General features: G+C 49.8%; 1 protein-coding gene across 1 annotated transcript in view; it reads right to left on the minus strand.

Moving 5' to 3' along the window:
- The window catches only part of LOC147101990 (uncharacterized), a 28,550-nt gene extending 14,253 nt beyond the window's left edge, over window positions 1–14,297 (minus strand). The window contains exons 1-8 of the mRNA XM_085965063.1: window positions 14,071–14,297; window positions 13,364–13,542; window positions 13,084–13,181; window positions 12,875–13,008; window positions 12,603–12,792; window positions 12,227–12,374; window positions 12,005–12,077; window positions 11,255–11,368 (exon numbers count right to left, since the gene is read on the minus strand). Of these exons, the coding sequence (XP_085821189.1) occupies window positions 11,255–11,368; window positions 12,005–12,077; window positions 12,227–12,374; window positions 12,603–12,792; window positions 12,875–13,008; window positions 13,084–13,181; window positions 13,364–13,542; window positions 14,071–14,293 (1,159 nt within the window). The 5' untranslated portion in view covers window positions 14,294–14,297. The remainder of the gene's footprint in view (window positions 1–11,254; window positions 11,369–12,004; window positions 12,078–12,226; window positions 12,375–12,602; window positions 12,793–12,874; window positions 13,009–13,083; window positions 13,182–13,363; window positions 13,543–14,070) is intronic.
- Window positions 14,298–14,969: the final 672 nt, after the last annotated feature.

The following is a 14,969-nucleotide window of genomic DNA, read 5'->3' on the forward strand; positions in this document are numbered from 1 at the left end:
AGCGCCGCACTGTCGGAGGGGCAGTACTGAGGGAGCGCCACACTGTCGGCGGGTCAGTACTGAGGGAGCACTGCACTGTCGGCGGGTCAGTACTGAGGGAGCACTGCACTGTCGGCGGCTCAGTACTGAGGGAGCGCTGCATTGTCGGAGGGTCATTACTGAGGGAGCGCTGCACTGTTGACGGGTCATTACTGAGGGAGCGCTGCACTGTCGACGGGTCAGTACTGAGGGAGTGCTGCATTGTCAGAGGTGCTATCTCTTTGATGAGCCCGTAGCCGAAGGTTCCATTTATGGGTCAGGTAAAGGACACTATTGGAAGGATAGGGAACATTCTGCTCTCCACTACCACCAAACAAATACAGACCAACTGGTTTTACATCCCATTGTTGTCTGTGGGATCTTGCTGTACACCAATGACTGCCATGTTTAACTGCACCAGTGTCAATACTTCAAAAGTGAGCCAGTGGTTGCGATGTTGGGCTATGCTGGTGAAATCCTGGATCACTGCACATCTGTTCTTTCTTCTGGAATTGAGGAAGCCAATTCTAACGCTCTTTATTTGTTCATTTCAGATCTCGGGGTGCGATTTCTCAAAGGCAGCTGATTGGCTTGTGTTGGAAAGACCATTAACAGCAGCTGCATTTACTGATGCATCGCAATGATTTAGTGTAACACTGACTAACTCTAAACTAATCCAAAATAAACTTCTTGAATGTGCTGTACACAGACCAATCGTGTCCTAATAGTTTTATCATTAAGTCTATAATGGTTCAAAACCGCAAACAAAGGAACACTTTTCCCTGGTATAAGCCCATCGAGTCCCAAGTACCCCTATTGTCAGCCTTGGTTCAGTGAGTAGCTCTCTCACCCCTGAGTCAGAGTGTTGTGGGTTCAAGCCCCACTCCAGAGACTGAAGCCTATAATCCAGACTAACACTTCAGGGCAGTACTGAGGGGGTGCTGCACTGTGGGAGGGGCCATCTCTCTGATGGTGCCCTCTCAGGTGGGCATACAAGATCCCAGGGCACTGTCAACCAAAAGCAGGGGAGTTCACCCAGGTGTGCTGGCCACACATTTACCCCCTCGACCTACATTGTGAAAGCAGATTCTCTCATTGCTGTGTGTGGCAGCTTGCTGTGCACAAATTGGCAGCTGTGTTACCTACACTTCAACAGTGACAACACTTGAAAAATAAAAGTACTTCTCTTGGCTGAAAATCACTTGGGACATTGTGAAAGGTGCTACAGAAATGTAAGTCTGCCCGGGGGTCAATGAGTTTGCGCACCTAGCTTTCTCTTATGGGGCCCAGGACACTCAGCACCAGAGCTCTGAGGGAATTGGTTCCAGAATTATACAGCAGTGAGGCTGAAGCCCCTTCACATGGGCAAACACTGAAGGTCAAATTCTCAGCTTGAACTTTTAAATTTCATACAGGCATTCTGTGCATTAACAGCATTCTCTCTGCGCTTCTCACAAGAGCTCCCCCTTGCCCACGTGTAGGAGTGTGTAGCTTCTCTCCACTACTTACACAGGTCCCATGAGAAAGATCAGGGATTTTGAGCCTGTCCCAATGGGTGCAGCAAAAACCTGGTGGCACTACAATCCTCCTTTAGGGAGACCACTAGGAACGCTGGTGTGGGAAATGAAAAGGAGGGTAGATGATGCTGAAGAGGGAGCATTAAATCAGATTTCCCATCCACTGGACACGAAATGGACAGCAAGTCCAAGGTACAAAGCCCTGTGCCATACTTGACCTGGAAGAGACTGATGGGACAGTGTAGAGAGGTTATTGGGCTGAAAGTGGCGTACTGTGGCTGCAGTGTGTACCATCTACAAGATGCACTGCAGCAACTCGCCAAGGCTTCTTTGACAGCACCTCCCAAACCCACGACCTCTTCCACCTAGAAGGAGAAGGGCAGCAGGCGCATGGGAACACCACCACCTCCAAATTCCCCTCCAAGTTACACTATCCTGACTTGGAAATATATTGTCGATCCTTCATCGTCACTGGGTCAAAGTCCTGGAACACCCTAATAGCACTGTGGGAGCACTTTCACCACACGGACTGCAGTGGTTCAAGACGGCAGCTCACCACCTCCTCAAGGGCAATTAGGGATGGGCAATAAATGCCAGCCTTGCCAGTGACACCCACATCTCAAACACATTTTTAAAAACTGACCCGAGAATGCTGGCCATCAGTGTCATTTGCCATCGTCTCTCCGGCCCGTGTTCCAGTGCACCATCAGGAACCAATTAGAAATTAGTTTGCATTCCCTTCCTGGGTCCCTCTCAAGTTAGATATTTCATCAGTTTTGCACCAAAAGAGCAAATTGTATCAGTGAGTGAACACTGAACCGAGCCCATTCGATTTATATCCCTCGTTACCAGAGTTAAACCTGAAGCTCAACCTTGGCCATTCCAATTGTCCTAACATTCGCAGCCCTGGGGGCATTGGAGGAAAGAAAGTTCAATGGCCTAGAAATTCAGTATCGCCACGTTTGGGGCGCTACAGCCGGGCGTTCGCTAAATTTAGCGTCCGGCGCAACTTAGCGCCACCTTCGCCGAAATTGAGTTGCATCGCCCCAAGAGGTTGCTGCTGCGCTAAAGCAGGCGATGCACGACTATCATAAGGCGCTAAGCCGGCGAGCCGAGGCGCTAACACCGAGGGCGGGCGCAGCGCAGGTGCGGCAAGTTGCTGATTGAAGGCAGACACGCTGGCGCCGGTCAGCTCTTAAAGGGGGAGGGTCGATTTGTTTGGCTGCCACGCCCTGCACACTGCAGCCCTGAAGCAAGGCCTGACCATTGTTGGTTCAACAGTTCAATGCCCAGGACAATGGAGATGGCTAGGAAGCGAGCGGAGCGCTTCAGCGAGGGTGCCGAGGCTACTGGTTGGCGCAGTGGAGTGCAGGCGACCTGTCCTCTTCCCTGACAGTGGGAGGAGGCTGCTTCCCAGCAAGTACCGAAAAGCCTGGAGGAAGGTGGCAAACAGGGTGACCACCAACAGCATGGTTGCCAGGACTCCAGTTCAAAGCAGAAAAAATTTCAACGACCTCACTCGGGTTGTCAGGGTGAGTACCCTTTCCACTATCCTCTTCATCCCGGCATGTGCACCTAAGTTTCTGGCCAAAGGGACCTGAAAACCCCAATGCCCAGCCCTCATCCAAGAGCTATGGGACTCTCATGAAAACCACTTGCACATTCAGCACTTTACACACTGTCAGAGCTATTCCACCATGGGAGGCAGTGCAGGCAAGATGAGGGCTTGACACTGTCAGGGCTATTCCACCATGGGAGGCAGTGCAGGCACGATCAGGGCTTGACACTGTCAGGGCTATTCCACCATGGGAGGCAGTGCAGGCAAGATCAGGGCTTGACATTGTGCTCAGAGGCCGTCCTTTCTCCTGCAGGGCAAGCTGGCCCACAATCCCAGGCAGCAGCTACCGACTGGGGGAGGCCATCCTGACTTCAAACAACTCAGCGACCTGGAGCAGCGTGTGGAGCGCATTATGGCAGGCCGGCTGATTGGCAGCACAGGCTAGGAGTCAGCAGGACTTCGCTGCATCACAGGCGGCTTCCAGCCAAGTGCTCAGTCATGCCGTGCATTCACTGGCTGGTCTGATGCAGACACAGATCAGGGCCACACGGGCACTAACTGTGGCACCCTCACTGGATCGTCCAGGCCCTCGCCATGCCGCAGAAGCCCAGCAGTCTGTGCTTCAGCAGATTGCTGCGCATGCTGCAGTGCTGGCCCGTGCGAATGCCAGTGTATCAGCCGACCAGGGAGTGCCTGTGCTCTGTCAGGTTGGCAGCATTCCTCCTCCACTGCAGCTGCCATCACCCGTAGGACAGACTGCTGCCGCCCAAGCAGAGTTGGAGCAGACAGCAGCCGGGCCCTCCAAGCCCAGAGCTGGTCCAGGCCGTCCCCCAAGTGCATCTGCCGTCTCACCATCTGACCCTCAGCAGCCTTCCCCCAGCCTTGCTGCAGCCACTGGGGTCCCATTGAGGAGGAGCTGCAGGGCGGAAAGGGGCCACTCACGGAAGTGAGGCAGATCACCCTCGCAGAGAAAAAAGTAGGTGTGGCCAAATGTTGTGTTTACATATGAAGGCCGCGAATGTTTTTTTTATATATGAAGGCTGAGACTGTTGGGTTTGTTTTTTATATGAGGGCCAGGAATGTTGTGTTTGTTTTTTATATGCGGGGCAGGAATGTTTGTTTTTTATATGAAGGCCAAGGATCATGGTCATTTTTGTTTAACTGTTTTTTTGATTTTCTGAAGGTTGTGAGAGCCAGTTATGTCTCTGACTGTTTTTTGGGGGTTTTATCTGAATTAGTTTGTCATGCAGGAAGGGCACAGAGTTTACACAATAAAAAATTCCCTTTATTCACATTGTCCATGTTTGCACTTTGAACTAGTTGTTGCCTTAACCGGCTGAGGGCTTGCGGAGCGGCTCCATTCATGTTCTTTCATTGGCACAAGCCATTCCCGGAAAGGGGGCCTAGAACCCAGTTGCAATAAGCCACTGACGGACGGCCCTTGCACTTTGTGCCTCCCTGCCGCCTTGGTTCTCCTCCTCTGGTGGTCCTCCAATGTCTGCTGGCAGTGGCTGAGTCCTGAGGATAGCCAGGTTGTGCAGCATGCATCACACTACAATAAAATGGGAGACTCACTCAGGCGAGTATGGTAGGGCTCCTGTGGCACATAGAAGATAGGAGCAGGCCATTCGGCCCTTTGAGCCTGCTCCACCATTCAATGAGATCATGGCTGATCATCCAAATTCAGTACCCTGTCCCAGCCTTCTCCTCATATCCCTTTAGCCTGAATATATACAACTACTTCTTGAATATATTTAATGAACTGGCCTCCACCGCCCTCTGTGGCAGAGAATTCCACAGGTTCACCACTCTCTGGGTGAAGAAATTCCTCCTCATTTCAGTCCTAAATGGCTTTCCCCTTATCCTTAGACTATGACCCCTGGTTCTGGACTCCCCAGCCATCGGGAACATCCTTCCTGCATCTAGTCTATCCAGGCCTGACAGAATTTATAGGTATCAATGAGATCCCCTCTCAATCTTCTAAGCTCCAGTGAGTATAAGCCCAATCGACACAATCTCTCCTCATAAGTCATTCCTGCCACCCCAGGTATCATCCTGGTGAATCTTCGCTGCACTCCTTCCATGGCAGGAACAGTCTAGACAGTGGAACCGTTACTTGAGCATAGCGAGTGTGTGCTCAATGATGTTCCTGGTAGCTTGATGGCTGTCATTGTATCGCTCTTCAGCAGGGGTGCTAGGCGCAGGAAGCGGGGTCATCAGGCAGGTGCACAAAGGATAGCCCTTGTCCCCGAGAAGCCATCCTCATGGGTGAGCCTGGGCTTCGAAAATGTATGCCACAGAAGTCTGGCGCAGGATGAAGGCATCGTGGCTTCTGCCTGGAAAGCAGGCATTGACAGCTAGTATGAGCTGCCTGTGGTCACACACCAACTGGACGTTGAGCAAATGGCAGCCCTTGCGGTTGCGGTAATCCTCGGCATGCTGTAGAGGTGCCCGTCAAGCCACATGCGTGCAGTCAATGGCGCCCTGCACCACGGGGAAACCCGCTATTCTCCCAAATCCCACTGCACGCTCTTGCTGCTTGTCCAGGGTCATGGGGAAGGACATAAGAAGTAGGAGCAGGAGTAGGGCATACGGCCCTTCGGGCCTGCTCCGCCGTTCAATAGGATCATGGCTGATCCGAATCTAGATTCACATCCACTTCCCTGCCCTCTCCCCGGAACCCCTAATTCCCTTATCTGCTAGGAAATTGTCTATCGCCATTTTTAATTTATGTAATGTTGCAGCTTCCACAGCTCTCTGGGGTAGCAAATTCCATAGATTTACTACCCTGAGTGAAGAAGTTTCTCCTCATCTCAGTTTTGAAAGCGCAGCCCCTTATTCTTAGATTATTCCCCCTAGTTCTAGTCTCACCCATCAGTGGAAACATCCTCCTCGCATCCACCCGATCAAGCCCCCTCACAATCTTATATGTTTTGATAAGATCGCCTCTCATTCTTCTGAACTCCAATGAGTAGAGTCCCAACCTACTCAACCTTTCCTCATACGTCAACCCCCTCATCTCCGGAATCAACCGAATGAACCTTCTCTGAACCGCCTCGAGAGCAAGTATATCTTTTCTTAAATATGGAAACCAAAACTGCACGCAGTATTCCAGGTGTGGCCTCAACAATACCCTGTATAACTGCAGCAAGACTTCCCTGTTTTTATACTCCATCCCCCTTGCAATAAAAGCCAAGATTCCATTGGCCTTCCTGATCACCTGCATACTAACTTTTTGTGTTTCATGCACCAGGACCCCCAGATCCCTTTGTACTGTAGCACTTTGCAGTTTCTCTCCATTTAGATAATAACTTGCTCTTTGATTTTTTCTGCCAAAGTGCATAACCTCACACTTTCCAACATCATATTGCATCTGCCAAATCTCTGCCCACTCACTTAGCCTGTCTATGTCCTTTTGCAGGTTTTTTATGTCCTCCGCACTCATTGCTTTCCCTCACATCTTTGTATCGTCGGCAAACTTGGATATGTTGCACTCGGTCCCTTCCTCCAAATCGTTAATATAGATTGTAAAGAGTTGGGGTCCCAGCACTGACCCCTGCAGAACACCACTAGTTACCGATTGCCAGCCCGAGAATGAACCATTTATCCCAACTCTTTGTTTTCTGTTAGATAGCCAATCTTCCACCTATGCCAGTATATTACCCCCAATCCCATGATTTCTTATCTTGATCAGTAACCTTGTGTGGAACCTTGTCAAATGCCTTTTGGAAGTCCAAATGAACTACATCCACTGGTTCTCCTTTATCCACCCTGTATGTTACATCCTCAAAGAATACGAGCAAATTTGTCAAACATGACTTCTGTAATGAAATGTGTTTGGCTTGCCTGTATTCGTTTTGCACTCATGTATATTACCCTCCCCCACACGGTGTATAGTTTCACTTCCTCTTTCCTGACTAACCTGGAATGTTCCAGGTCTTGGCTCTTGGCTCCGCCCCTGACTTCTCTTACATAAAGATCCCAGGATCTGTATGACTCATTCCTGCGAGCCAGTCAGTCAGTGTGTTGAGATGTTAGCTCTGATCTTAGTGATTAAAAGCCAACTTGTTAAAGTCTAAAACTTCTAGTTTTGTGGTTATTGAAGGCACATCAACTTCCCCTTCATAAAACCATGCTGACTCTGTCCTATTAAATTATGTTTATCCAAATGCTCGGTTACAGTTTCCTTAATAATGGACTCCAACATTTTGCCAACCACAGATGTTAGGCTAACTGGTCTATAGTTTCCAGCTTTTTGGTCTACTTCCCTTCTTAAATAAGGGTGTTACATTAGCAGTTTTCCAATCTGCCAGGACCTTTCCTGAGTCCAGGGAGTTCTGGAAAATAATCACCAATGCATCCACAATCCCTACCGCCACTTCTCTCAAAACCCTAGGATGTAGGCCATCAGGTCCGGGGGATTTATCCGCCTTAAGTCCCATTATTTTACTGAATATCATCTCCTTAGTGATTTTAATCGTGTTTAGCTCCTCTCTCCCCCCTCATTGCCCCCTGTTTGTCCAGTGTTGGGATATTTTTAGTGTCCTCCACCATAAAGACTGATACAAAATATTTGTTCAGCATCTTTGCCATCTCCATGTTCCCCACCAGTAGTGTCCCGGTCCCATCCTCTAAGGGACCAACGTTCACTTTAGCCACCCTTTTCCTTTTTTAAAAAAAAAAATATAGCCGTAGAATCTCTTGCTATCTGTTTTTATATTTGTTGCTAGTTTACTTTCATAATCTATCTTCCCTTTCGTAATTAATCTTTGTTATTGTTTGCTGGCTTTTAAATGCTTCCCAATCTTCTATCCTCCCACTAGATTTGGCTACTTTATATGCCCTTGTTTTCAGTTGGATACTATCCTTTATTACTTTACTAAGCCACAGATGGCTGTCTTTTCTTTTACTCCCTTTTTCCTCAGTGGAATATATTTATCTTGAAAGATGTGAAATATCTCCTTGAATGTAGACCACTGCTCTTGTACCGTCTTACACTTGAATCTGTTTTCCCAGTCCACTTTAGTCAATTCTACTCTCATACCTTCATAGTCTCCTTTATTTAAGCTCAGTATGCTGGTTTGAGATCCAACTCACCCTCAAACAGAATTTGGAATTCAACCATATTATGGTCACTCATTCCAAGGGAATCCTTTACTAGGACATTTTTTATTAATCCGGTCTCATTACACAGGACCAGATCTAAGATTGCCTACCCCCTGGTTGGTTGTTACATACTGCTCAAGGAACCCATCCCTAATACTCTCGATGAACTCTTCCTCAAGGCTGCCATGCCCAATTTGATTAGTCCAGTCCATATGAAAGTTAAAATCCCCCATGATTATAGCTGTTCCCTTATTACAAGCCCCAACTATTTCCTGATTTATAATCCGACCGAGTTACAACTGTTAGGAGGCCTATAGACTACGCCCACTAGTGACTTTCCCCCCCCTTCTTATTCCTCCTCATCTCCACCCAAACTATTTCACTACCCTGATCCTTTGACCAAATATCATTTCTGACTATTGCAGTGATTCCATCCTTGATTAACATAGCAACCCCACCTCCCTTTCCTTCCTGTCTGTCCTTCCTAATTGTCAAATACCCTTGTATGTTTAGTTCCCAGTCATGATTATCTTGCAGCTATGTTTCCGTAATGGCCACCAGATCATACGCATGTGTAGTTATTTGTACCATCAACTCAGCTCAATTTTGTTACGAATGCTGCGTGCATTCAGATAAAGAACTTTAATATCTTTTGGCAATTTATTCCTGCTTTTACCCCTTTTACTACTTTACCTTTATTATACATTCTGTCCCTTCCTGACACACTCTGGTTTTTAATTCCCCCACTGCTACCTTGCTCTATTGCCTTCTCTGCTGTCATTTTTCGCTCTTCAACCCTCCCCACCCCCCCTAATTAGTTTAAAGCCCTCTCTACAGCCCTAGTTATTCGATTCGCCAGCACTCTCGTCCCAGCACTGGCCAAGTGAAGTGCATCCCAACAGAACAGCTCTCTCCTGTCCCAGTACTGATGCCAGTGTCCAAGGAAGCAAAACCCATTTCTCCCTCACCAGGCTTTGGAGCCACGTATTTAACTAATTTTATTTACCCTAGCCAAATTTGCATGTGGCTCAGGTAGTAATCCAGAGATTATTACCCTTGTGGTTCTGCTTTTTAATTTGACCCCTAGCTGCTCAAACTCACTCAGCAGAACCTCTCTTCTGAAAAGGGCATTGGTCACCTGCTGGATGCAGCAATGTACCGCGAACTGGGAGATATTGGCAATGTCCCCAATAGCAGATTGGAAGGAGCCAGTGACATAGAAGTTGAGCCACCATCACCTTCACTGCCACCGACAGACATCCTGCTCCTCATCTGTGGCTGCAGATCTCTGCAAAGCAGGTGGCAGATCTCAGTGACCACCTCCCTTCTGCATCACAGCCTCCGAACACACTACCCCTCAGACATGTTCAGATATGAGAACTGCTGGCGGTATAGCCTGGGTAGGCAAGGCCTCCTGTGCCAACACCTGTTGGCCCTTCTGACTGGCCACGATTGGCACTCACGGCATTGGAGTCGTTTGAATGCAATGCAGAAAGCCAACGTTTCCACCCATTGCAGCCCCTATTAGATGTGGCGACTCTAGGCTGTGGCACTGAAAGTTAAATCCAAGTACAAAGCTCTGGCCTGAAGCCAGAAGTACCTGTGCGAGCACTGAGTCAAAGCAGAAAGCTCTCCCCTTGTCTCTCCCAGAAGGATTGGCACAAAATGGCTGCCACTTATAATGCAGGAAGAGTCCCCTTTAAATAGCACCCCCCACAGCAACTGGGAACAGTTCCCCCTACCAGTCGCTGGGGGCGCCAGGCGCACAGAGGGGGTGCCACTGAAGTTCCAGATCAGGGCGCACCAAGGGCGTTGCACCATGAAATGACTTCAGGATTTGTGCGCGCTTCTGAGTGGGCACTGCAGTTTTGCGCTGCCGCTAAATCTTGACTGAAGTTCACGAGAGGCGCAGATCGCGCCATGCCTGGGTGCTAGCTGCTTCGCGCCCCACTTCTCTGGCGCTAACAACTGAATTTCTAGCCCAATGTTTCCACTGCCGCTTTAGTGAGGCCCAACCCAACCATTTATTGTAGTTTATCTGTAGAGAATGCCAGTCACATGTACCCACATCACCCCTGACCAGTGAAACAATGGGAGCCTGGAGACCTGTATCTCTGCCAGGCTGCAGTCACAGATCCAGTAATCTCCAAGCATCTGGACTTCAAGACTAAGTGTGATGGAATACTCTCCACTTGCCTGGATGAGTACAGATCCAACACCACTTGAAGCACTACTCCATCCAGGACAAAGCAGCCTGCTTGATTGGCACCGCATCCACCATCTTACACATTCACTGCCCCACCGGTGCACTGTGGACCATCTACAAGATGCACTGCAGCAACTCGCCAAGGCTGCTCCAGCAGCACCTCCCAAACCGGTGACCTCTTCCACCTAGAATGACAAGGGCAGCAAGTGCATGGGAACACCACCACCGACAAATCACAACATCCTGACTTGGTAATATCGCCATTCCTTCATCACTGGGTCAAAATCCTGAAACTCCCTCCCGAACAGCACTGGGAGTGTATCTTCACCACAGACTGCAGCAGTTCAAGAAGGCACCTCACCACCACCACCACCACAAGGGCAATAAACGCTGCCCTTGCAGTGACACCCACATCCCAGGAACGAATAGAAAACTGCTCCGGAACTCAAATTTGGCTGATTTTTTGGGGGCAGGCACAATTGTTAAGGCAGCTGAGAGAAGCGGCCCAATAGATTCTCAAAACAGGCTACCAATTAACATAAGGACAGTAAAATCCAGCCAGAATTTGGAATATAACGAGATCAGGTTTCATGTATAACAGGGGTTTATTATCCGACAGACACATCTACAGTTCCATGGAGCTGCACTCGGAGCCCACCCTGCGGCGATGGTCCATTTTCCACATGGCAACAGTCCCAACCAACAGGGCCACGGAGAGCAGAGCTACCCCAACCGCAACTCCAGGAAGAACACGGGAGGGGGAATCAGCAGCAGCATCTGTGGGGAGAAGGGAGGGTTAGATGGGCACCAGTTACTCCATCACTAGACAGCGGCAGGGGCCTCCTTTACCTTTCTCTTCCTGGTGGATCCCAGCAGCCAATCTCTCCTCATCTTCCAGGAAAATGATGGCTCCATCAGCAGTCACCAGGGACCCAGCCCGAACATCGGCGCTTCTTCGCCTCTCTGGGGGAGACAAGAGACAGAGACAAGAGTTCAAGGTGGGCGATTCAATGTGCAGCTGTCTGAAGCCCCAAATCAGGTGGTCAATCCGATGGCCCAATACAAAAACCCTCGGGCAGTGAGCACCGGAGTGAGATTGGACTAGTTAAATACGGTTCCCTCACTGTCAGACTAAGATTCACTCCCTATTCTCAGAAAGACCCGCTTCAACCCAGCAAAGTTTGCAGTCGTTGACGGGTCCAATGGCCAGTCTGGTCTCCTGGGGGCGGGGGAGGGAAAGAGACCCGTTTTGAAGCATTAGTTTGACCAGCGGCTACACTGGACATACACACATTGCCCAGGTCTCCCCCAGATATCGGTTCGGTGCCACCCTGGAACTCCCGGTGACAGCAGGATGCTAGATCAATGTTCAACGCCAGAGGTGGGTTCCATTCAGAACCAGTGCAAGATGAGCTCAGAGCCGCTGAGCCAGATTGCTATTCTGCAATAGACTAACTGGGATAGAGTTGAGCGGGCAGATTGAGGACACTGCTCCTGTGCCCAGTGTTGGGCCCTTGCTGAGTGAGGCCAGTGTCCAGATGCCCCACACCCACCCCACCCCATCAGGGTTCTGTTTCTATTCAGATCCCAGCTACTTACTGGGGCTGCAGGGAGCCGTGCAGATCTCTCGGGTGGAAGGGAAGCAAACTTCAGCACTGCAGTGGAAGTGAACCTGGAAAGAGACAGTGCGGTCTGGTCAGTGCCACAGCTCCCAGTCAGGAGATTCATGCTTCTACAGTCAAAGGGTCAACAGGGGCCTCCTCACTGTGAGCAAGACCCAGGGAACAAGTTCAACCAAGAGAAAGACTGAAGGAAACTCACCTCCCCGCTCAGAGCCCGGCCCGAAACTCGGTCCCAGAAAGCGAAAGTGCTGACTACAAACCGATTATGGTGACTTGGGAACGACGAATGGGAAGCGGCGTCTACCGGGAGGAGGCGGGTTTTGTAATTGTCTCCAGTAAAGGGGCACCTGGAACAGAGAAAGAGCGGGTTATATGGAGAGGGCACCTGGAACTCCCAACTGCAGAGTTACAGCGGCACATCAAAGCAAAGTCCCGAGATTAGACTAGATAAAGAAACCAGTCTATTCAAGTCACCAATCATCAACCTGGAGCTCAGATTGGTTCCTTCACCCAGTCCATGTCGCCCCCCTCCCCAATCACCAGCCTGCCCCAAGGTCCCTCACTCGCTGCCTTACCTGCCCACCAGGAGGTCCCATCGGAGCCCCGAATGCGGCTCGGGGGTGGGGGTCGCCCAGCAGTCATTGAGCACCAGCACAAGGGACGGATCGTTCCGGTTCAGGACTCGAACCTCCACAAACACGGGGTCCCGGAGCACACTCAGGATCGGGTAGTCACTGGCCACGTACCAGCTCCGGTAGCCACCATCTGGAAAGAGAAAGATGAAGGACGGCCACTATTTGGAGAGAGAGCCTGAAGTTGGACACTAACCATCAGCAGCACTCGCTACCTCTCGCTATTCTCAGCTCCAGAACCAGGATCCCGGCCTCAGTGGCAGGCAGTGGCGGAGAAAGGCTATAAACTCGGGGCTTCACCTGCAGTTCAGACTCCTGGCTCCCCTTGTAACTGCACTGGACATGGAGCCTGCAAGAGAACGGACACGGCTGGAGAATTCAGCTCCTCACCTTCTCTACCCGCTCCATGTGCTCCCAGTCTCACCTGAAGGGGCTGTCCCGGGTCACCGATCCCAAAGCTCCATCCAAGATCTCAAACTGACCCAACACATCCGTTTCATAGACAGCGTTCACCCCGTCCAGCTACAAGAGACAGAAGACCATCATTACAGAGGACCAGGAGTAGACCGATTGCAGAGAAATTGAGCAAGTCTGCCATTGCCTTATCACATGTAGTGACTTTAAGGGCCACCATTGCCCTTTAGACCCCCTCTTTCCCACCCGACTGACAGCCATTGATGGGGCTCCCAGCCCACAGTACCTACCCGCTGAGTAGTGCCACACTCAGTGACTGCGAACTGAAAGAGCAAAGTGTCTGCAGAGGCCACGGTCGGACTGCACTCCGCTCCGTGTCCATCCTTCAGATGGACCGTTGTCAGGTCTACAGGAGGCAGCGTCAAATCCTTGGAGATGGCGATCAGGACCCGCCCATCCTTGGTGCACACTGCAAGAGAGTCAATGAAAGGCGGTTAGTTGCTGCACGGGGAATGGCAAGGGAACCGTTACCGGGAGGGGGAGAAACTCCGCCCAGCTCAGCACCAGCTTCTAGTTTCCTTCTCTCCCCGTCCACTCCCCAATTCTCCATCTAATGGAGACGGTTCTCCAACTCCATCCCTACTGGACTGGTTACACAAGACCTGCATCAAATCCACAGCCTGTCCGGTCAGTGCCAGCCAGGGACTGATCTTCACTCTGCCCTCCTATCCTGGGGCGCAATTCAACCATCAGAAGTCGCATAGAGAAGGAAGGAGAGATCCTGGGTCAGGATCTCAATGATGAGACTTTCAAACTGTAGAACTGAACACAGTTCCTAAACCCGCCAGCTCCCGGACTGGAGAGGTTGGAGACTCCAGCTGATGTTTCAGGACAGGAGGAGAGAGGCTACTGTCCAGGGAATCCCCAGTGCAGTTGGATTGCGGCTGGTCCTGGGAAGCCCTGGCCCAGAATATAGGCGAGCCGAGAATACACCCACCTGGCAGATTGTGGAGTGAATAGAAACACGGCGGCACATCCCGGCTCCCGGCATCAAAGCAGCAGCCTCTCCGCACACACTCACTGCCTTCAATTCCCCCAAAGCCGCAGTCTTGGCGGAATTTGGGAGACAGCCAACATTGATCGGCGGGGAGAAGGAGAGAGGGCGGCTGAGATGAACAGATTGTAAGAAAGAACAAGCCCAGAACCCGCAGCCCCTCCATTCTAACAAGCAAGGCTCCCAGGTAAGTGAGGCTGTAGAACCGACTCCCCCTTTTTATCCCCTGTTTAACCCGCAGTAAATGAATGGTCTGATTGGCCCACGGGCTCCCCATGTGAACCCGCATTCCCACGGGGCACACGGAGATATTGGGGCCTTGTTTAAACTTATTTTTTTCTTTTTTTGTGTCACTCTTTTATTTAAATCTAGTAATACTTGTTACAATACATCAACTTCATAATAAATCCATTACATTCATTAGCCGCAATAAAACAAAGCCTTAAAAATAGCTTTAGGACTAACAGTACAAATGCAGTGGTAAATTTTACAGACAAAACAACAATATTAACAGTACAGGTACCCATAGTGAAAAACAATTTTACACCAGTCCTATTGGCAATCTAGTAACTCTTCATTTTTGCTTGGTATTACCTGCTGTCCTTTTTTTAAATTTTAATATTCATGTACAACATTACTTATACAACTCATCAGTTACATAGTAAATCCATTACATTCATTGACCACAATAAAAAGGATAAAGCCTCGAAAACAGCTTAATGGTCAACAATATAAATACAATAATACATTTTTACAGGTAATTCAATAATGTTTACAGTACAAACTGCCACTGTTTAATAAACCAAGAAAAGAAAGAACCCGTATTCGCCAGTCCTACTGGC

The sequence above is a fragment of the Somniosus microcephalus genome, chromosome 22 (assembly GCF_052327205.1).
Source record: "Somniosus microcephalus isolate GS21.2 chromosome 22, FLI_Smic_1.0, whole genome shotgun sequence".
Classification (NCBI taxonomy): Eukaryota; Metazoa; Chordata; class Chondrichthyes; order Squaliformes; family Somniosidae; genus Somniosus; species Somniosus microcephalus.